The sequence below is a fragment of the Meleagris gallopavo genome, chromosome 3, assembly GCF_905368555.1.
Source record: "Meleagris gallopavo chromosome 3, MGAL_WU_HG_1.1, whole genome shotgun sequence".
NCBI classification, from domain to species: domain Eukaryota; kingdom Metazoa; phylum Chordata; class Aves; order Galliformes; family Phasianidae; genus Meleagris; species Meleagris gallopavo.
In genome coordinates this window covers 34,765,972-34,789,432 of record NC_139406.1, presented here as the reverse complement: position 1 = coordinate 34,789,432, position 23,461 = coordinate 34,765,972, and the positions used below count along the sequence as shown (strand labels likewise).

At 35.3% G+C, this 23,461-nt stretch overlaps 1 protein-coding gene across 6 annotated transcripts in view; it reads left to right on the top strand.

Annotated features, from left to right (window-relative positions):
- The window catches only part of LOC100549719 (dynein axonemal heavy chain 5-like), a 150,791-nt gene that overhangs the window by 54,982 nt on the left and 72,348 nt on the right, over positions 1–23,461 (top strand). For all 6 annotated transcript variants that reach the window (XM_085220604.1, XM_085220606.1, XM_085220605.1 and 3 more), the window contains exons 43-53: positions 1,883–2,070; positions 3,221–3,415; positions 7,543–7,677; positions 8,677–8,866; positions 10,989–11,206; positions 12,068–12,379; positions 16,647–16,736; positions 16,834–17,070; positions 17,591–17,758; positions 20,347–20,553; positions 21,536–21,865. In XM_085220604.1, the coding sequence (XP_085076730.1) occupies positions 1,883–2,070; positions 3,221–3,415; positions 7,543–7,677; positions 8,677–8,866; positions 10,989–11,206; positions 12,068–12,379; positions 16,647–16,736; positions 16,834–17,070; positions 17,591–17,758; positions 20,347–20,553; positions 21,536–21,865 (2,270 nt within the window). The remainder of the gene's footprint in view (positions 1–1,882; positions 2,071–3,220; positions 3,416–7,542; positions 7,678–8,676; positions 8,867–10,988; positions 11,207–12,067; positions 12,380–16,646; positions 16,737–16,833; positions 17,071–17,590; positions 17,759–20,346; positions 20,554–21,535; positions 21,866–23,461) is intronic.

Here is a 23,461-nt window from a genome sequence, read left to right as displayed (position 1 = left end):
CCCTGAGGAAAATTGCTTGTCTAAAACTGAACTTATATTATCATCCTATAGAGAAAGCAATTTCAGAAAGAATTTGATATACAGATAGTAAGTATAGGAGATGTTATGATATGGAACAGAGTCGCTGTTAGAGAATGTCCAGATTTAGGTCTTTTCCTTGTTGCATCCCAAAGAGCAGGTATTACTGTTTAATAAATACAGAAGCAAAACCACTCTTTTTTTTTTTTTTTTTTCTTTTTCTTTTCCTACCTGTTCATAATAGTTATGCAACACATTTGTAGCACTAGTTCAGGTGCTCATCTAAGACCTTGCTGGAACCATGTGGTAAGAAACACTGATCAGCTGTGGGTTTCAAGAAAGACAATTACAGTGAAAATTCCTGCATAGGCTCACTAACTTTTGTCTTGCGGTGTGGCTGTGGAATTAATTTTAGGGGATTACATTTTCACCAGCAATGAACAAGAGTCTGCATGCTGTGCTTGTAAAATCTGCACCACCGGAAGTGACCCACTGTTCACAGCTGCCATGATGGCATCATTGCTAGGAAAATGTTGCGTATGCAGTCCATCTTTCATTGGCTCAAATGGATGGAAGTCAGAAGGCGCCAAGTCTGGACTGCATGGTGGGTGTGGTAGGACAGTCCAGCCAAGATTGGCAGTGTGCTCCATGATCTTCAAACTGGTATGGGACTCGGTGTTATCGTGTTGCAAGAGAAAATTAACTGCTTCTCTGGCCTGACTGCAAGTTCAAGCCTTCAGAATAGTCAGCAAGATGATGATTTGTCCGAGTTCCAGAAAATCCATAAGGATCACCCCTTTCCTACCCCAAAAGACAGTGCACATCACATACCCACTGAGATATGCTTCCTGAACTTTTTCTTCACTGAAGAATTCACATGTCATCACTCCATAGACTGCCATTTTGATTCTGGCTTGTAATGGTGTCACCATGTCTTGTCACTGGTAACAATGTGTGGCAGGAAACTGTCACACCTGTATTGGTCAATAGGTCCCAAAAAACTTGCATATAGTTTTATTTCTGTTCCTGTGTGATCATTTGTGGGAGCCACCAAGGCACAACCTTTGTGACATGCCAACATTGCCACTATCATTTGCAATGCTGTGAAGCCATTATTCAGCTCAATCAACAGTTCTCTGGTCATAATCCACCAACCTGAATGGCTGAACTGATTGAGACACTCTTCATTTTGTTGTGTGACAGCTGTGCATGGCTATCCAGAATGTGGCTTGTCTTTCGCGTCACTGTTGTCACTGCTGAAACGCACCACCCCACTGCCTCACTGTGCTCACATCCACTGTTTGTTCTCCATAAACATTCAGCAAGTGTTGATGAATGTCTGTGGGTGCCATTTTTTTCTGCATGGAGGAATTCAATAACACACCTTTGCTTCATCCACACTTCCATGTCGGATGCCATTCTGTCAGACTGCCCCTCTGCTGCCTTCTGTCATATGGCAACAACATATAATGGGATATTGGAGGGAAGGTTCATCCCCTACTGTCCTATACCATGATGTCTTTAACATCATGGGACAACATGATAAAATAGGAAGGATTGCTTTTGGAGCACCCCTTGTATATACAATATTACTAGATGATTACCACCTTATGGTTACTGTAGAAATGTAAGATTCTTTGAGAGTAGTTTTATTTATCTTTCTTAGAAAGACTAATTTTTTTCTGAGTATCATTACAGCCTAATTTATTTTGAGTTTTTATTCCTCATTTTCTTCTGCGTTAATATTCTTTGTTTTTCTCATGTTACATTATGTTATATGGAATATATTTTACATGAAAATTCTTCTCACTTGGTCTGATACACTGTTTTGAATCAAATATTTTCCTTGTTTTCTCTTACTTAGGTTTAGCCCAGTCTGGTGCATGGGGTTGCTTTGATGAATTTAACCGCATTGAACTTCCAGTTTTATCAGTAGCTGCTCAGCAGATATATATTGTACTTCAGTGTAAGAAAAATAAGAAACCTCAGTTCATTTTCACTGATGGTGACGTTGTTGACATGGACAGAGAATTTGGCATATTTCTGACTATGGTACGTATATATGTATATAAATAATGTTAGTGTGGAAAATCTTTCCCATATCATTGTCCATAAAAGTATCCCTGATAAAATCACTGGAACTCTCTTAGAAAACAGTGAGTTTGAATAATAATTTTCTCAAATAATGATATTTTCGCTTGCCCATATTTTTAACTGGTTCTTAGGACTTGATTTATGCAGTCATAACTACATATTTTAAGGTTTTTTTTAGTTCAGTATTTGACAGTTTGAGATTAAATCCAGCCATCCAATATTTTTAGTCTAAGTCTATCAAAATAGAACAGAAGTAATTGGCTATTGGAAGGACTACTCTAGATGTTTCAGTCAGTATTTCACCACTTCTCAAGAGCTTTTAACTCCAATTTTTCCCTATGACAGCATGAAGGAAGTCACCTTCACTCTGATTCACTGACCTCCCTAAGATTTATCTTTGGTGCCTGTGGACTGGATTGTTTCTGTCAGTGCAGGCGGCAAAGAAACAAGAAAGTGTAAGAATGCCATAAAAGCTTCTTTGTACTCCCATCTCCTTAGCTTAGGCTACATATGGACAATTTGAAATTAAAACATTTTCCTTTATTCTCAGGTTTTCTATATTTGAAACGGTGTTAATGTTGTCCTTTTACTTTGGGGAAAAAAAAAAAACAAACAACTGACAAATTAACTTGTGACATACCAAGTCTAGAGAAAATGTTGTTTGAAAACTGCTGGAAGAATTTAAGAAGTTTCTACTGCATAGCCAGAGACTACTGTTCTCAGAGCTGACCCGTATGGTAGTCATAGAGACTTCTTTAGTGAAAGATCGGATGGGTCAATTGAAGTTAAGAAAGTAACTTTCAGCACTGCAATGCTATCAGGACCCTGAGGAGCTAACTGTTTAAAACAGTTCCAATATAATGTGTAAGCGGTTGCCTGTTTTGATCTGTGTGTCTTAGGCATCTCAAAATACCATATGTGATACCATGTACTTCATGAACTGCAATATTTGGACAGTTTAGTAGTAACGTGTAATTGTAACATGCTTCAGTTATCTGGTGTGATCTGGCATGTGCACCTGTGTTTGCAAAATAATTACGAAAAAAGATAAACCTTCCTATCCTGCTGTCATCAAGCAAGATTTTATTTTATATTTTTCATTTCTCAGAACCCTGGCTACGCAGGACGACAGGAGCTTCCAGAAAATCTGAAGATTCAGTTTCGTACAGTTGCTATGATGGTGCCTGACCGTGGCATTATTATGCGAGTCAAGCTGGCAAGTGCTGGTTTCCGAGACAACCAAATCCTTAGTCGAAAATTTTATACACTCTACAAGCTCTGTGAAGAGCAGTTATCTAAACAGGTAAAATAAATATTTGTCCAACTCTAAGCTGTCACTGGAAGGGAATGTGGAGAATATATTTTCATGGAATATATAATTATTTTGACTCTCAGAAATGTAGTCATTTTTTAAGGTTTTCAGTTTCAAGTTCCAGCATCAGAATTTGAAATTATTGTGTTATTTTTAGTTTTCAAACTAGTTTGATAGGATAGGAAGTTTAGTTTGTGATTTTAAACAGAATGCAGATAGTGATAAAGATAGGATGAATAGTGTACAGAGCTGTAAAGAGCTTTGTAAAGGACAGTTTTTTCAGTCTTCTCACTTACAAAGGCTAGATGTATTGGAGAGACAGTGTATGAATTTTAAATAACTGAAAACTGCCTGGTAGAAGCAAAGAACAAAGCTGCATTTAAGAGCAGAACTAGTATTTATCTTTTGAATGCTGAGTGCTGACTGTCCACTAGAGGGTCTCGAAGAGAAATGATACGAATAGTAGGTAAATTGCAGCTCAAATGAGAAGCCTGCTCCTCTTGAATCCTAATGTACCTGTACATACCGACTGTGTTCTCCACTATATTAGTCCACATCTATACCACATATTTACCAAAGACTTTGTTGGCTTCTGTGTAGAAATCTTCAACTACACCGGAATGAGATGGTAAAGCATCATATTGTCCGTATTATTTGAGAAGTAAAATAACAAAGTATAGATTTGGATTTTCTCATTCTTTTTCCATCCCTTGGTGATTTCACTGTGTCAGTATATATTGCCAACCAAACTAGATTCTCATTTTCATTTCTCTCTGGTTTCTTTTTTTCTGAGAGAGTTTGGCTCACCGGCTGCATGTTGTAGACTGTCTTCTGAAGAATCATATATTCACTACTGTCTTTGTAAATTGCCCAAGGTGATTCCATTTAGCCTTCAAATTAGTTTTTAGGCAATCTGAATCACCTTATATCTGTAGGGTATTGTAGCATCTATTTGTGTTAATTGATTTGTTGCTGTCCATCTTACTCCCTCAATTCTGTCCATGTTCATACATTTAGTAGTTATCAGGCTTATGGGCTGCATTTCTGAGAATAATTTTCTGAGGCCTCTCTCAAGCGGAATTTTTGGACATTGTTTAGAAAAACTTGTATAAGCACACAGTTTCAGCAGTTAGCAACGTAGATTTTCTCATGCATGTTGAATATGGACCTCTCTTTTCCCTCAAGCTTGTTTGTAATAGGATTAAAATTTCTCATTGTCTCAGTTTTTGTATTCATTTTGTCTTGGACATGTTTGTTTCCTCCTCTGTAGATGAGGCATTTGTGCAGGCATCACAGACTTCACCATCTACCTGAGCAAAAGTGCATTCCTTGTTTCTTGATGTCACACTGGAACTGCATAAAGGGAACAGTATTGGAACTATTGCACAGGCACACTTTGAGAGAGTGCTTAAAAACAAACCTGCCAAAACCACCAACAAAATCACCAACCTTCCCCTGCAAAACAAAACAAAACAAGCCCAAAACAGTCAACCAAGCAAGCACCCCACGAAACCGTATTGAGATGTTTTCATAACACTCACACAGTGAATCACTGAATGGCTCTCTTACAAGGGTTCTTGTAATGTAGTCCTTAGCTGAATCGAGTGAAACTTCCCTGAACAGGTGACTTCTGATCCTGTGTGATCATTACTGTGCTCAGACACAATGATCCGTTGCTACTGACTGTCTTAACTGTATATAAAATTTACTTTGATTGTCTCGTTTGTTTACAGTTTTTTTTTGTTTGTTTGTTTTGTTTTTTTTTTTCTATGTGACCATTGCTGCATCTGCAGAAAGTTTCTGTGTATAGTTATTTCTGCAGCAGAAACTGCCCTGGAGTTCTGGAGACAATGGGATTCTCCACTTAGCATGTTAATCAACATACTGAGTCATATAAGTGCTGCCTCTCAGTTGGCCTAGGTGTAGAGGGAACTGTTTGAAGGAGTCTGTCTTAGGTCAGTCCTTTGTCTCATCTACATTGATGCTAGCAAAGGCGTTCCTTACTGTTAATGAATATAATTACCAAGTATACTGGTTGTGCACACAGGCACAAATCTGAGACCCAGCCACACAACAATGATACATTTGAATGTTACCCTTTCATCGCACTTAATAACTTAAATTACATAGTTCTTATTTTAGCAGCTAGTGTATCCGTGGAAAACAATCTCCTGTGTGAATTTATAATTCCATCAGGACTCTCTAACATTTCTTCAGTAATGACCAGAGAAGCCTGCTACATTGATCTTTGGTCCTGGCAGTTTACTTCATGCATCATGATTCTGTACTCTGCAGTAGAAGCCAAGAAGCATAGCTTTGTACAAAACCATGGCAATGTGCTACTTTGTCATGCCTGTGCCTCTCAGAAGCCCTTCGGACATCCTGCTCATGTATAAATTATATACAATTATAAAGTCAAAGAAGATTTAAGTTTGGAAGGAGTCCTGTATCCATGCTGAAATAGGCTTAAATATATCCAAATTGCTCAGCACCTCATCGAGGTGGGCTTTGAGTATCTCCAAGGACAGAGACAGCACAACCTCTCTGGTCAAGCTGTTGAAGCGTCTGACTGCTATTGCAGTGGACGAAAAACTCTTCTGATATTGAACAGGAATTTCTTGGATTTCCATTTTTGCCTATTGCTTGTCGTCACTTGGCACCACTGAGGCTGTTTTCTTAGCTAAATAATTTGCTGTAAATATTTGTGACTCTCCTTAACATTTGCAATTGACAGACAGCATGCACTTTCCCAGGCAGTCTGTTCCAAAGTTTGATTTTCCTTATGGTCACAAAGTTTTCCATAAAGCTATAAAGCTGACTTGAATCTCCCATGCTGTAATTAAATACATTGCTTCTTTTCCTATCTATTCCTTCTGCTTTCCTCTTTGCAGAAATTGTTTGCACATTGAAGACTTTAATTGTAACTCTAACTATGTACTACATATTTACTCCTCCTACTTATAAAGCAAAGTTTTTTTTTACTTCTTCATGATATAGCATGTTTTATATTTGGCTAATATCTTTATTTTCTAGATAATCTTCAGTGTAGGTTCGACTACAACTGTGGAACCCAACTTTTGGGCACAGTATGAAAGTGCCAACTGCAATGGAAAGGTCTTTTTCAACCTTCCCAAAAGGATTGCTTGCATTGTTATTACCTTGTATAATTGTAGATTTATGTGACTGGTGAATCTGTGGTTTGAGTCCCATGACGCATACTTTCTTTCAGAAAGCTTTCTGCATCTGATTCATTTTCACCTCAATAAAGAAGAGTTTTTCCTCTCTTTTTTTTGCAGTTGGGTATCATCTTCCTTGCAGTATTTTTCACTTTTCTTTATTTAAATTCATCCTCTGTTGATCATTTGTTGAATTTTCTCAGTTATTTTGAATTGTAGTTATGGTATTTTTTACCATCTTGATATCCCCTACAACCTTAATGAGTAATAACCAGTTAACTGCTCACTGCTGAAGTTTTGAGTAGTACTCAGTGTGTTGTTCCAGTTTGTCAGTGATAACAATTGTGAATCCAACATTAAAAATAATTGTATATAGGTTAGAAGATATCTTATTTGTGGAGATACCTCAGTTGCTATGAAAATAACAGAACATGAATTGAGATTATTTATAGGATAAGATAGGCTTATGTATAAATAAATTGTACCTGTATAATTTCAGTGCATTCTTTTTATATCAGCAAGTGATGGGCTCTTTTAGTTACCAATCCCAATACCCCACGTGTCGAGATAATAGCAGTTCTTACGTGTGCAGGTAATGAAAAGTAGTCTGAAGACTTGTGGTTTACTGTTTGTGTATCTGACACATTATGAATTTAGGAAAATGATAGAAGCAGCAGCTTTGTTACAGATGATGCATGAATGTGGTAGTGTACCACCAAAAGGGAGACTTGGCAGGCGTTGACATGCAACACTGGAAAATATTTTCAGGATGAGATAGCAACAGAGCTGGAGTTTCAATTTAAAAGATGAAAAGCTGTGAAATTTGTAGTATTTAAAAGTTCAATATCTGAGATTTCTTTAGTTAATATACTTTTCAGCCCCTTCTTGATATTGAATTCTTCAGTGTTTGTGGTACCAATTGTACTTATATATCATTTCAAGGTTCACTATGACTTTGGACTAAGAAATATCCTGTCTGTTTTAAGAACACTTGGAGCAGTGAAAAGATCTAATCCCAAAGAGCCAGAGAAAACTGTAGTGATGAGAGTTCTGCGAGACATGAACCTTTCCAAACTGGTATTGTAACACTAATGTCTTTTCCAAAGCAGTACTTTATTAGACTTTGTGAAGTGCATTATGCATTTCAAAAAGCTCTTTTTCTTCAGCAGCTGGATACATTTCATTTTTTTCTACTAGATTATTTATTTTTATCCGAATACAGTTATAGTGAGAGCACTATTTCTTAAAGAGAGGAAAACACATCAGAAACATTAGGTGGAGAAATAATCAGAAATATCAATGTTCTAGGGGACTTGACTTCTTACTCTAACTGCCTTTTGTTTTTTCTTCTTTCTACCCCATCAAGGGAGAGAAAGGAAAAATACATTGTGTTACTTTTTTAATAATGTCATAGAAGATTCTTAATCCTGAGTTTCAATTTAAACATTTTTTGGGAGTCTGTTGTCTTTTTAGAATATTATAAGAATTACAATGAATGAAGTACCTGGAAGCAGCTAACACTTCCTTGTATAGTGTAGTTTGTCTTGTTATCACTATTTAAAGTATTAATCCTTTCTTTATATTGCTGTAATTGAAAGGTTATAGCATATCTAGAGTCCATGTATTTACACTGGCGGCCAGTCCTGTGATGGGAACCAATTACACTGTTTCTGATGTTAATCTGTTTAGCTCATTGGTACATGCAATCAAACCTATAGGCATGCTTCAGTGATTTACAGAATGAAAAAGATCATAAGAAATCTGAGGGAAAATACAATTTTAATAAATCTTTCTGACTTGTATAGCAAATTGAGAAACGTGTGTGATTATATTGATACAAACTGCATTATAATGTTAACATTTTTATGAGCCTTAAGTATTTAATTTAGAAATTGCTACTTGTGATTGCATTGTATGAAATTCACTTAATAAATCAGATGTGTAATATTTACTTTCGAAAATACACACTTTTCTACTACTGTCTTTTAAATGGCATGTTCTTGAATAGTGTTTACAGCTCTAATAAGAATTTCAGTTAATAAATAATATGTTTCCTCCCTACTTTATCCTTGACAGGTGGATGAAGATGAACCTTTATTTATGAGTCTCATTAATGACCTATTCCCTGGAATTACTCTGGATAAAGCAGTGTATCCTGAACTACAGTCAGCCATTCAGAAACAAGCAGAGAAAGCAGGGCTTATCCATCATCCACCGTGGATTCTTAAACTCATTCAGCTGTATGAAACTCAACGAGTCCGACATGGTTAGCATGAGAGAAGAGGTTTTGAGGCTACATAAAAGCAATAAAGTTTTTTATATTATCTGTACAGAGTGTAGATTATTTTCACAAAAAATGTATTTTGAAATTGGACAGATGTCATTTTTAAAGCTTATGTGGATAGGAAAGTATTAGGACTCTTTATCACTGTGCAATGCACACAGTGAATTTTTAGCTTTGTAGCATTACATTTTTATGGGAAATAAGAAGGTAGCCTTCAGAATGATTGAAATTTCTGTAGTACAAGTTAAAATGTAGAATATTTGTTCAAATTCAGAGATGTCTGAATTTGTTCAGTATTCTGAAAATCACAGTTGCTCTCAGTGGTCAGTCCTGAAGCTTATGTTTAACGTTACTGTGAAGTAGTGATACTGAGAAGATTACAAAAATAATTACTTAGGTCTTTAATTTCATAGATTCTAGTAGGCATGCACTATAATAATTCCAAGTGCTCTTTTTTTCAAATCTGGTCAGTGAGTCTGAGAAGAAATAAGCCTTCCACCTGCTTGAGCAGAGAGTTTGGACAAGATGGCCTCCACAGGTCCGTTCCAATGTCAGGCTTTCTATACTTGTCATGTTTATAGTCCACAAGAGGCTGTTGAATAAAACCCAGTCCTAAGAAGAATACCAAAGATGCTAATATGAACAGGTTTGCCATTCATAGTTGAAAAGAAATATTCTTCTTTTGAAATGCTTTCCAAGACTCTTAAAAATCTAGGCATTTTAGTCTATGAGGGAGAAAATATGAAGTAGCAAAGTAGCAAATCTACATTGAAGAAGCCATCCTTTTTATTCTTTTAGCGTGACAGTAAGTGAACAGTAAACTCAAGCAAATGGAACAAATAGAAGGAAATACTTGCTCACATATAGTCTGAGAGCTAATGCCTCAAAAGATTATTTCAGATTATGGATTAGATGAAGGAACTAGTAGTTAATACTTGGTTGAGTATATAATTTGCATCCAAACTGCTGGGTTCGGTGTTCCATATCAAATTATAACACTGATACAGGAATCATAAAAGTTTCCAGGATTTAAATTGTGATTAGATATACCTCTTGCTGGAAGAAGCTGTTTGAAGAACATCTCCACAGCAAGAAGATCCATGGGATCTCTGTGCTTTCTCCACTGTGGCATTCTGTCTAAATGCCTCTTTCCATGTATGCCTGCTATTCCATTGGTCATGCAGCTCCAATTGACCTAACAGTTAGATGCCAGGGCTTTTTTACTGCATAGTCTTGCTCATATTGGAAAAACACCATTGGATTTATGGATCCCCATAGGATTTTACGCAATGAAGAAAAATCTGTAAAACGTGGTTCCCCTTGGTTGGAATAGAGGCAATGTGTGCAAATAAAGAACCCACATGCACATACCAGGCATTCTGTATTGTGCAAGATTAGGACTGTAATTTGGGTTTGATGTTCCTTCATTCTATTGAAGATGTTTATAAAGCCAGCTAAGGTCTGTGTTGTCCATTTGCCACTAGGATTAACAGAAGTTACCAAGCTTCCATAGAAGGCTTTGGAAATTTCATTCTGAATGTTCATTTGCTTTTGAACAGACTCTGGAACTCTTAAATACTTCATGTAGAAAATAAACTAAAGAAGATCAGCTGTAGGCTTAATTTATTGTTGAAGACATGCTTCCTTAGACAATACGCATATATACTGATGAAATTAAAAGTGTGCCTACTATCATTATTTTTGTAAGAAAAAATGTATCATTATAGTCAAGAGTCATTGTAGATAGATGCAGGTGCATATTTTAGTTTTATGTGGTTCAGAAAGATTTTCTTGGTTTAGTGTATGTTGGGAACTACTCATTAAATGCATTTAGAAATTACTGGTTTTGTTTACCACCAGTCATGTCAATGTCATTGCATGTGAACATCAAAAGGCAGTTGTGTTTCCCAATTACAAAAAGGAACAGAACTGCCTGAGGGAGAATGCAGACCCACATAGACTTGCCTGTCATAATAGGCCAGGCATTTATAGAGAAACATCTTTTTTGTATTAGCTTTTGGATAAAACAAGGATTGCTAGTGGAAAGGATCATTAAATAGTAGCATGATATTTCATTTTAAACCATGTTTGTATTGTTTTTAAGGTATGATGACTCTAGGTCCAACTGGTGCAGGAAAGACCAAATGCATTAATGTTTTGATGAAAGCAATGACAGATTGTGGTGCTCCTCATAAAGAGATGAGAATGAACCCAAAGGCAATCACAGCTTCCCAGATGTTTGGTACCCTTGATGTTGCCACAAATGATTGGACAGATGGCATTTTCTCTACATTATGGAGAAAAACTTTAAAAGCAAAGAAGGTAATGGGTATTCTATTGTGATAGTTAATAAGGGCATTTATTGTTATTTCCATAAGATCTCATTATCTGTCATTTATGTGAAAAATCTTCTGTTACAAATTCAAATGGGAAAATGCAGTATTAGTTTTGCTTTGTATCTGAATAGCTGAATGTACCCCAAAGTCAGAATTATGTGTGTATGCCAAAGAGAAATGTGCTTCCCAAGCTCCAGAGGTTCCAGAATTGAAATATATTTTAAGAGTTTTGCTTCCTTCTGTAATCACGTAGTCCTACTGTTCAAATTCAAAAGCAAGAGCTACTCATGTTTTGACATGACAAGAAAGGTAATATTCTCCTGTCTGATTTTATGTCATTACTTCTCTATTTCCAAATCCTTTTATTGCACCTGCACATGAAGTTTCACTGTGTAATATAACACTCAAATCTTAAGAAGTTTCAGTTTTATTCAGTTCTCATTTATACAGTAGGAAGCCTTATATCAGAAAACTAAGTAGCATCCCATGAGGAGCATGTGCCTTGTCTGACTTAATTTAACTGGAAATGTTTTAATCCACCTTGATGAATGATGGGTTTGCTAATGCTTTTTTGTAGGAGAGAGGGAGAGCTTTATGTTTAGAGCAGTCCAAACTCTTGTTTTTCACAATTCTTTGATTTTTATTATTATTATTTTTTTTAATGTGGCACAGTTTAAAAAAAGAAAGGTTCAATCACTCAGCAGTTTATGAAAACTGCAGTACATACTGAGCCAGTCAGCAGCAAATTATGATTTTATATCCAAGAGCACATCCTCTGAGATTAAATGTCTATTTTTGATATTTTTGGTCAGTTTACATGAAGTTGCATGTGTGTCTCTTTCTTTAGGGTGAGCATATTTGGATAATTTTGGATGGGCCTGTTGATGCGATATGGATTGAAAACCTGAACTCAGTTCTGGATGACAATAAGACCCTGACTTTGGCCAATGGAGATCGTATTCCAATGTCCCCCAGTTGCAAAATTATTTTTGAACCTCACAACATTGACAATGCTTCCCCAGCAACAGTTTCTCGTAATGGCATGGTCTTCATGAGTTCTTCAGTGTTAGATTGGAAGCCTATTTTAATGGCTTGGCTGCAAACACTGCCTAGTACATACTCTGATGTTCTTTGGAATTGCTTTAGTGCTGTATTTCAGGTACTTAATCATTTTAGAAAAAAAAAAATGACATTCCTTATTCTTTATTAATGATGCATTGTTTAATCCTAAATGTTGTTTCGATTATTTACTTGTGTTTATTTATGTAATAAAATAAGAATGAAGGATTTAAAAACAAAAAAAGATCTCTAACATTAGTGAACAAGTGAGACTATATCAGATGAATAATCTGGATGTTTTGTTTTGTCTGCGTAGGATATTTGGCAGTGAATTTTTAAATCCATGATTATTTTATGGTGATGTCAAAACAGAAATGTTCTTTTTGTAATAGTTACTGCAATTTTAGTTCTTGTTAGGATACACCAAGGGAGTGGATATATTTATATACTTTTTTTTTAATGTGAAAAAGTAAGATCTAGAAGAAATTAAGCTTCATTCAAGCTATTGTAATCTTTCTCAATTTCAGTTGTAACAAGAATGCATTTGGTCCCTTATTTATTTTAATGTATTTTTAAATGAGATGTGGTAGCTCAAATTAATTGAGGGTGATTCGATGCTGTGTGATGTTCTAAACTTCTATAGAAGTGACTGCAGTATCCCTTCTGATTTCATAATCTGTGCATTTGTTCCAGAAGAGATTTTTGAGATGGCATCTCTTTGATACATTCTGTTACTAAGTTTGGTTTGATCAATAGATATGCAGGGAGAATTCAGAACATTCTTTCTCTCTATTTTACCCTAGCATACTGAGTATTTCAAAAGTTTTCATTAGTATGATGGACAAGAGCCCTAAAGAATAATCTTGGCAGTATAATTTTTTTCAGTTAGAAAAAATTACTAATTTTTCTTTGAAAAGGTTTATAGAAATAATTACTTTTTAATCTTTCAGCTCTGTAATCTTTTGATTTCCTCACTTAAAATCTGTGGAACAAATGCAGCTTGTTGATATCTCTTCTCTCCCCATTTGCTTTCTTCTTCAATCTTCTTGTGTGAGTTGAGTCAGATTTCACCAAGGCTTCTCCTGTAATATCTTTTTTCTTTGCTGGATTTTAAAAATGCTGTTTATAATGAACTTTGAGTGACATTTTCAGAAAGATTATTTTTGTGTTATGTTTTGGAATGCCTAGAATGCTAACAAACGTCTTCTCACAGATATGTTTCATTTTAATGTCTGTTCACTTCATAACTGATGTTTAACAAGCTATTCATTTTGTTCTACCTCAAAAACATAATGATATGACATAGTATTTACTGCAGCAGAAAGAGAATCAATTCTGATAATGAATTTTAAAATATGCTTCCAAAGTGATGTATATGTGGGTCAATTTACTGCTTCTTTGCTACAGTTCTGTTTATATTTTTTGCTAAAACTTGCTCTGAAAATATAATAACATTTAAAATACCCAAGCCTGAAGCAATAGCAATAAAGTCCTGAAAAATATGTATTTTATTAGATTGAGAGATGAAAATACAGTGAAATATGAAGTTAATTCTGTGCTGAAGGCTGCATTTGGAGCTATCGAAATGTAAATGAAAGCTGTCATGCTGTCAGCTTTTTTTCACTCCTAATGAGCTATCTTTGCTGCTCACATAATAGAAGCGATGACAGTGATTTTACAGATGAGGGTGACGCTACTTTTGTATTCAGATATCTCTTTTCACAGTTAGTATTTCCCTCCATGTATAAAAAAATGGATAACTAAATACTAAAAGAAAATTTGTGAAATAAGGTGCTTTAACAATGGTGTCAAAGCCCAAATACAGAGCCAAGTCAATTTAATGCTAGTATTAAGAAAAGCACATATATAAGCAGCTTCCAGATATCTTTTTTTTTTTTCTTCTTCTTCTTTTTTTGAAGAAAATGAAGATTAGGCTGTAGATGGAAATACAGTAACTAAGGAGAGTCAGATTTAAAGCATACCTATAGAGGTCTTGTGAAGACAACCTAAATTGGAAAAATTAACAAAATTGAGTAAGATACTTGCTTCAGTAATTCCAGTTTGCTTAAAAAAATCCCCAGTGATCATATTTGGTAATGAAAATAGAATTTGTTGTTGAAAGCCTATATACTGGACAAAATAATCATTAATAAAGGTAGAGCAAATAGCAGTTATGTAGGAGGAAGTCCCAGAGAATAATAGTTATGAATTAATGTAAAGAGTTTAATTCTTTTTATGAATAGTGAAATATTCCTGCAAGATACTAGCTTTTATGTAAAAGACAGCGATAAAGTGAAAAACAAAACAAACAAACAAACCAAAACAAAAAAAAAAAAAAGAAAGAAGCAAGGCTCCACCCTTATTGTGAGTTAAGATTATTTTTGAGTCCTTATTACTTCCATGGCATGTTTTATACTGGTCTCTGTGCTTCCTTCTCAGTAACATTCCCTGCTTGAGAGTAATTTCAATCACAGAATCATAGAGTGATTTCATGTTAACTTCCATTGCCTTCCAATGTCTCTGCTCTCTTAAAGTTATAGTACCATTGTTTTTTTAAATCTGCAAATGTTTCTGCTATCTGTAATCTATAGATCTTATCTGATTGAAATAATTATCCAAGACAGTTTTAAAGAATTGAAATAACTAACATAATTAAATTTACATTATTTTTTTTTAAATTTGATCACGCTCACTTTTTTTTTAATTTGATCACACTTTTTTTTTTTTTTTTTTTTTTTTTTAACTTTTATTTTTAAAATCTGTTATCCTGGATGCCTTATTGTCCTGTTCTAGGGAATTCCTAAAGTCCTCAAAATACCAGAGTGGACAGATACGACATCTCTTTCCATCCATGTTAAATCTCACCCTAATCACATCTGGGTAAAGGCTGCCATTACCTCTGGAGCGCAGAGCTGCATACATAATCCAGACTTTCCTATCTTTAATATTTAAAATTCTGATGTTTAAATTACTATTAGAAATGTTAATAACTTAACATAATTTAGTTGTTTTTGTCAAAACTTTGTGAGCATGTTACCAACTTCTTGTCCTAAAGAGTATTTCAGAGTCTTGTGAGTTCCACAGGAAATGGCAGTGGGATATTTTCTCATACAAGTTTTTACCATGTGATTTCATTTTTTAGTCTTTTGAAAGATAGCAAGTTCCTGATCCAAATTGTTTGCAATTTTTGTTTATTGAACATGGCCCAACTCATTTTTCCAGTCCTCCATCCAAACAAAATATTCTAATACACAGCTAACTCATGCTGATTGCTGTCTAGAACTAGACAGATCCTACTATCTGTCATATATTGTTTTAAAAATAGTAATAGTAAAGTGCTATTACTATTAGTGTATAGTGGTAAAGGTGTATATAGACCTAATGCTTTTCTTTTTTTTTTTTTTTCCCATAAACTCAAAGAACAAGGATAACACAAACCTCACTGGCATTTTAAGTAACATAAAACTCCTGGTGAAAACAGAGCTCCTTTAAATACAGACAACTTTGATTTATGAAATATCTTTATTTTGAGTGTCTCAAACCAACTATTAAGCAATTTGAGGTTCTCAATGTGACAGTTATCCTATTATACAGATGAAGAAGCTGAATCTCAGAGAGACTTAGTTCCGAGCTTTTAAGGTCTTTAGAACAGAATCTCCCACACTGCTTGCGTGTAGGTGGCAACTGATGTTTTAGAACAATTCTGCTCTTCTTAGAGTGGACTTTACATCAGTTTGCGACTTTGCTGAAGATCTTACAGAAAACTTGAGGCAGGCACAGTAGCTATCACCATGGAATAATCTGGAAAAGTCTGGATTAAATTTAAATTATTTGCAAAATTCCCTTTGGATATTTTCATAGTTCTACAGAAAAGAGTGTATTAGTTTAAAGAGGGTTAAGTACATTGTGGTACAGTGAGAACAGATCAGATATAAATTTATAGTGGTGAGGTCACGTGTTACATGCATATCACTGCAGCAGTTTGAGTACGTCTGTCTTCCCACTATACAATTGGCAATGGTAGATTAAAATCTCCAGTGGAGAGCAGAAATGGCAGATTTTTGATGTAACTGAAAAGCAATCTTCAAATTGCTCTTTAGAAAATTGCTGTGCAGCTTATGTGAATAATTCTGCTGGCTGTGGTAAATCAAATTTAAAGTATATTTTTGCTAGCCAATTTTCTTGTTTTGTTCACATATTAGTAATTCCAGAAATGGGGAAAACATTTGTTAGAAACATAGCGGAGAATATTGTTGAAATTAAGAAATTGGCCATGTCTAAGAATGAAGCATACCCTTGAAACAGAGAATGAAGCATGCCCTTGAAACAGGGAAACAGATTCCTAAAATGATATTTTTCCTTTCCAGGATATGATCAATTTTGTTTTCTCTGCTGTGACACCAAAAATGGCAGTCTTAGAATGTATGTACATCAAACAAGCTATTGACCTTCTACAGGTAGATAAGACATCAGTTTTTCTATCTGTCATTCTGTTATTTGTGCTGGGATGTTGTCCTGGGATGGTGGTTGTCACATATTGCATCTGCTTTGCAGGGCTTATTATCAGATCGAGATGAAAAGCAGCTCAGTGAGGAATGCATTGCTCGCTTGTTCATATTTGCTGTAATGTGGTCAATTGGAGCTCTTTTGGAACCAGATGACAGGTTGAAAATGGAGCTGTTCCTACGAAAGCATTCTGCAGTGAAAGAACTTCCAGCTGTGAATGGAGAAGAAACCATGTTTGAATTTGGTATTAGTACCAGTGGCCAGTGGGAGCACTGGTCAGAGAAGGTTCGTATGCTGTGACCTGATAAGCTTTCTTAATGAGTATAAAAGAAAGATGTATTTGGTAAGAGCCAGATTATTTTATCATTTGAAGCCCTTCATAATTCAGTTAAGGAGATTAACCCTATGAACTGCTCAAGAGTTTCCTTTTTGAACTACTTTTTTTTCTTTTCTCCATAAATATCTTTAGTGGAGAATGGAAACACACATTTAAAATAGCTTTAGAAAAGAAAAAGAAAAGTTACCTTAGGTTTGTCTGCTGTCTGTCACCCTAGTAACCTGTCTAGCACCCAGCAAGAAAAACCTATCTTCATGTAATAGAGAATAGTGAAATGAAAATATCCCGTTAGTATACTAACATCCTTTTACAAAAGCTTGGCAAGGTACTGCTTGGTTATAAATCAATGCTTAGCTTTTAGGAAGAAAGATTTTGCAAATGTAGTGCATTTGTTTTTGTGTTCTAATGTAGAGTGCCTGTGTGGCAATGTACAAAATCTTAAACATTTTTCATAACTTTCTTATGCAGGTCCCTGAATATATTTACCCTAAAGATTCAGTACCAGAATATACTTCCATTCTAGTTCCAAATGTAGACAGTGTTCGAACAGACTTTCTAATGTACACTATCATGAAGCAAGGAAAAGCTGTTCTACTAATTGGGGAACAGGGAACAGGAAAAACAGTTATGATTAAGGTAGGTGGAATGGAAAAACGAGTTATATCTTCGTATGATAACATTGCAATAAAAATAATTGACATTGGCAGAAGTGTTAAATTGAAGTGAAAGATCAATGCCTCCCACTGAGGCATTTTTCCAATACTCACATAGTCTACAATCAAAAAACCAAAAGTGTCTGTGCTTTAATACAAAGGGTTTATTTAAACTTTGCTAACCATGATCACAAGGTTGTGTGACTCGTAAATGCTCTTCTATCTTTCTTTTCTTAGGAGAAGCCAAATTGCTGATTTTGCTAAGGAAATATTAATTCCTGAAAGATTTAATTATTATTATTTCCATTTGCTTTCTCAGTGGTGAAATATGTGAATTGATTTTTTTTTTTACACGCTTGTTGCACCCTTGTTGCATTTCTTTACAAGCCACACTGAAAAGAAATAAGGAACGTCCTTCTTTACTTGGGATAATATTTCAAAGGGGAAATTTAGTGCTCAAAATCTGCTCTTTTATTTTCCTCAATGGAAAAGGTGAACTGCTCTTTCTGTGCAAAAAAATAAAAACACAATTGCTATTAAATTAATGTATGTACTAATGACATGTAAAAATTAGTAACTTACTAAGACAATAGAAGACAGTAAAAAAAAGAATGAGCAAACAAATTTCGCATCAAACTTGAAATCCATTTTTAAAAATCAAAATGTTATGGCTTTTAGCATGGTTTCTACAATTTTCAGGGAAATATGTATACTCTTTCATCAGTGAAGGATAGCTGCATAAGCCTAACTACTGTTAGGACAACTGAATTTACTATACAAGAATCTGTGCCTCTACTGAAGGATTTGTAGAGGCTTGCAAATTAAAAAATATTTGAAAAACACTGGCCTAAACTGACCTTTGGCTTTCGTAAAATCTGGAACTATTTTATGTCCTCCAGGAATGTGCCTTCTGAGCCCTGACATAAAGTGAATTGTACCAATGCCAGTTGCCATTAATACTACTTTTTCAGCTCAGCTGTTGATGCCAACATGCATGCCAGTGTAATGTCAACTTCTGTTCTTGGCACCAGCTGGAGAACTATTTTAACGGAGTGCACAGGCGGGGTCTGGATGGTGGTCTCGATATTCTGCATGCTGGATTTTGGCCAGATACTGGCAACCTTGATCCTTCAGCTGCCATTCCTGTCCCTAAAAATAATTGGAACTGATTCTTGGGTGTTGCTTACCTAAAGTCTATTCTATGGAGCAGAGCATGTTCCTTACACATGGGAGTTTAGTGTCAAAAAGTTCCAGTAGATATTTGATCTTATTTGAAGTCAAGACTGAAAATTAACTACCCTTACAAATGTTCCCCTTCTGCTTTCTCCTTCTGTAGAATTTTGCTTTTCAGTACCTTGAGAAGAAGAAATTTCCAGACATAAGCATCTACTTTCATAAGGAAGTAAAAAGATTTAATATAGAACTCTTCAGGTACTAATCTGAAGGCTAGAGTAAGGCATCAGTGTATTAAATAAATAACTTTTTTAAGATTTTTACTTTGCACTCTGTATTCTTAATTGGCGAATTGCAAAAGAACTGAATTTGACTTGAAACTTGCGTGACAACATTGAAAATTGCATACAGAATCTGATAATTAACTAACTAAAATAACCTAATTGAATAAACTTATTTTTCAAAGATATTTCTTTGCACAGGTGTATATTTAGAGTGGTTGTGGTGAGTTGGCCTTGGCTGCTTAATCAGCAATGATAGAGGCTTCCTTTTATGACATACCAAATTCTCATTATCACTTCTATAAAGATAAGAATGTGAAGGATATTCAACTTTGTCATCATGGTGGGAGAACTAAATCCTTAACAGAAATAATGTTGGAAATCCGGAATTTTTAGTACTAATTTATGTCCCAGGATTCTTACTAAACAAAACATTTCCCTTGTTTTATATGTATGTCTTGGTATGACTCCACAGTTACTTTTTTAATTTTATTTATTTATTTATTTATTTATTAAATTTCGTTATAAAACCACTCTAAATAAGAAGAATGAATCTCTTGTTGTTTCAGGGCATTAGCAGCTGCTGTGGGATTTGTATGCATTCATAAAACCCAAGGATTCCTTCATTAGGAGAAGATAAATATCAGTAAATTTGATCTGTGTTTAATCTTACACTACTCTTCCTTTACTCTGCTTTAGTTGTTAGGTATGGTGTTATGATGTAAGTGTAAAAATGTTTTTTTCACTCATTCCTTGAAGACTGCTGTAATGTGATTATTAATAACTTGAGTTTAGAAACCCCTCAGCAATTACTAATGCAAAATTTATTTGCATCCTGAGTTGTCATATGTTTATTTGTTAAGACACTTAGTGTCTAAGTATTAAAACTTTTATACTTAGAAACTTTATAGAAAACATGATTGGAGAGTTTGAATTTTAGGTGGGAGATAGTATATTTATTTTAAATAAACTGCTGCTTGACATTTTAAAGTTACTAGCAGGACTGAGGTTTTGTAGATGTTTGATTTTTGCAGGGCAGCTGGGCATCTCTGTTTCCTGGCAACTGAAATAACCTGGAGTTACCAATTTAATTTGCTTAGAATTGCTTATCTTACAGGATTACATGAGCAAGTATGATCCTGATGTTCACTTGTCCAAGTGTCTAAACTTTTCTTCTGCAACTCTACCAAATATGTTCCAAAGGAGCATAGAAAGTTACGTAGATAAAAGAATGGGTACCACTTATGGTCCTCCAGCAGGGAAGAAAATGACTGTCTTTATTGATGACATCAACATGCCCGTGATTAATGAATGGGGTGATCAGGTAAAAGGAAACTGCTTACATTTGAGAACTGATGGTCTTATCATTACTGATGGAAATAGTGACCTGCAGGTTTCAGAGGAAAGAAAATGTAGGAAAAAAGTATAATATGGACTAGATCAAATATGTCTCCTAAAAGCAATTTCCCCAAGGTAGTTTTTCTGTGGGTGATAAACTTCGGTGTCAACCCCAAAGGATTAGTGCCAGCATCAAGCCATTTGGTACAGATATTATAGATTCTAAATCTTTTGTTTTCTCTACAGACAAAACCTGCAGAATTTACAAACTATCCGTACTAAGAACAAGTTTGAGAAAAAATGTATGCAAATCCAGGTAGCAAACAGAAATTCTTTCCTTCCATCCACTCTGGACTTTAAAATACAGTTATTATTAGGTGAAATCTAATGCTACAGTTGACACACAAGTCTAGTGAGCTGTTTGGAGGTACTAATAAATGAATACTTTATTGACCTGTACTCCAAAACTGTGACTCTAAAAGACTTGCTGAGAAAGTCATATTCCTCCACATAATATAGCTCTGTAATCCTGTTCTTTTGCTACCTTTATACAGGTGGAAGTGTGACTATATTTTGTGTTGTACTAACCATTCTATGTCACTCATCTATGTGCCCATGTCAATCTGAAAAAATAGTCTGATAGGATGTAACTTTAAAGTTATGCATTTTTTTAGATTGATATTTTGGAAACTGAATTGGATGCCAGACCTCATGTTCACTACTACTTAGCTCACAAAGTTTAGATGCAGCTAATTCACTGCACTGGGGCTCTTCTTACTATTTTGTATAACTATAAATTGCTAAATGCCCGACAAAATACCTGAAATTCAGAAATATGGGAAATGTTTCCTTTTGATTACTGATTTGTTATATTATGTTTTCTCTTTTTTTTTTTTTTTTTTTTTTTTTTAAGTGGAAAACCCTGAAATACTTAACTGCTCCATTTCTTTTTTGGGGGGGATAACTAGATCACCAATGAGATTGTAAGACAATTGATGGAACAGAAAGGTTTCTACAACTTGGAGAAGCCAGGTGAATTTACGAACGTGGTTGATATTCAGTTTGTAGCTGCAATGATTCACCCTGGGGGAGGTCGGAATGACATCCCACAGCGCCTGAAACGCCAGTTCACCATCTACAACTGCACACTACCTTCCAGTTCATCTATTGACAAAATATTTCGAACAGTAGCTGAAGGCTATTTCTGTGAGCAACGAGGTTTTTCTGAGGAAATTTGTAAACTGGCTTCTGCGTTAGTATCTACAACACGAAAAGTATGGCAAACAACAAAAGCAAAGGTAAATTTATGTCCATTATGAAGTCTTTGAAGCATCTGACCATGACAAAATATTAAGACCCAGTAAAAGTAAAATTTTTTTTTTTTACTGCCATATGTGTTTATACTTCACAAGATACCTGTAGATATAACTGTTGTCTGAAGTTCCCATTATCAATTTTTTAATGTAAGTACCTCACTATTTGTCTAACAAAACTTAAGCATAATACAGAGAGCGTAGTTGATGAGAGCATTTAGATGTCTTCTATTTGAGAAAATGTCAAGGGCATAAGGAAGCATAAATTAAAAATCAAACAGGAATCTTCTAAAAGGATGTTTAGAATTATGAGAAAATTTAAAGATCTGACCAAGCCAATTTCAATAATTTACCAGCAGTCCTGGCTATCCGGGGAGGTCCTTGTTGACTGGAGGTTGGCAGATGTGGCCCAGTCTACAAGAAGAGCATGAAGGAGAATCCAGGGAATTAGAGGCCTATCTGTCTGACCTTGGTACCAGGAAATGTCATGGAGCAGATTGTCTTGAATGTCATCACATGGCACATATGGGACAAACAAATGATCAGAAGCAGCCTGCATATGTTTACAAAAGGCAGGTCCTTCCTAATTAACCTGCCTGACTAACTAACCCACTTAGTAAACGAGGGAGACACTGTGGATGTTGTTTACCTGGATTGTAGTAAAGAAGTTGTCATGTGTTTCCTTAGTATTCTCATGTCCAAGCTCATGGCTTGGATAGGTGAGTTCTCTAGGTAAAGAACTGGTTGGATGGCTGGGTTCAAAGAGTCATAGTGAATGGAGTTACATCCATTTGGTTGCTGATCACCTGTAGTGTTTTGCAGGAGTTAATATTGAGCCCATTTGTCTTTTGGCTTTCCAATTAGCTGACAGAGCTGATCTGTTTGGGGGTTGGAAGGTTTTGCAGAGGGATATGGATGGGCTAGGCCCATAGGATGAGTCCAGTTGTATGTCTAGAAAAGGACTTGAGGGTGCTGGTCAACAACTAGCTGAACATGAGCCAGCAGTGTGCCCAGGTGTCCTAGAAGACCAGTGTCATTCTGGCCAGAAATAGTGTGAATAAGGAAGTGGTTGTCCCTTGTACATGTCCACTGTGAGACTATGCTTCAAGTGGGCTCCTCACTATAACAAGAATATTTAATTTCTTGAGTCTGTCCAGAGAAGAGCAACAAAACAAGTGAAGGGACTAGAAATCAAGAGTCATGAACACTGACTGAGAAAATTAGGACTGTTTAGCTTGGAGAAGAGAAGCCTGCGAGGAGACCTCATCACACTCTCTGAACAACTACTTGAATGCAGGTTACAGCAAGGAAAATGTCTTTTTTTTTCCTCAGGTGAAATGAAAAGCTGGATAAATGCATGGAATGAAATTTGGAAAGTTAAAATCACAGCATAGAGATTCCCTTTTTTTTTTTTTAGTAAAAAAAGTGGAGGAGGGTAATGGAAAGGATAGATGTGAGTTTGATGCATAATCTGTTGATGTAAACTTGGCTTATATAGAGAAATAGTGAGTTCTAGTTTGAGTCTTCTTAGTACTAGTAAGTTTTGGTAAACTGTTCATTTTTTTTTCGAATCCTCTTTCC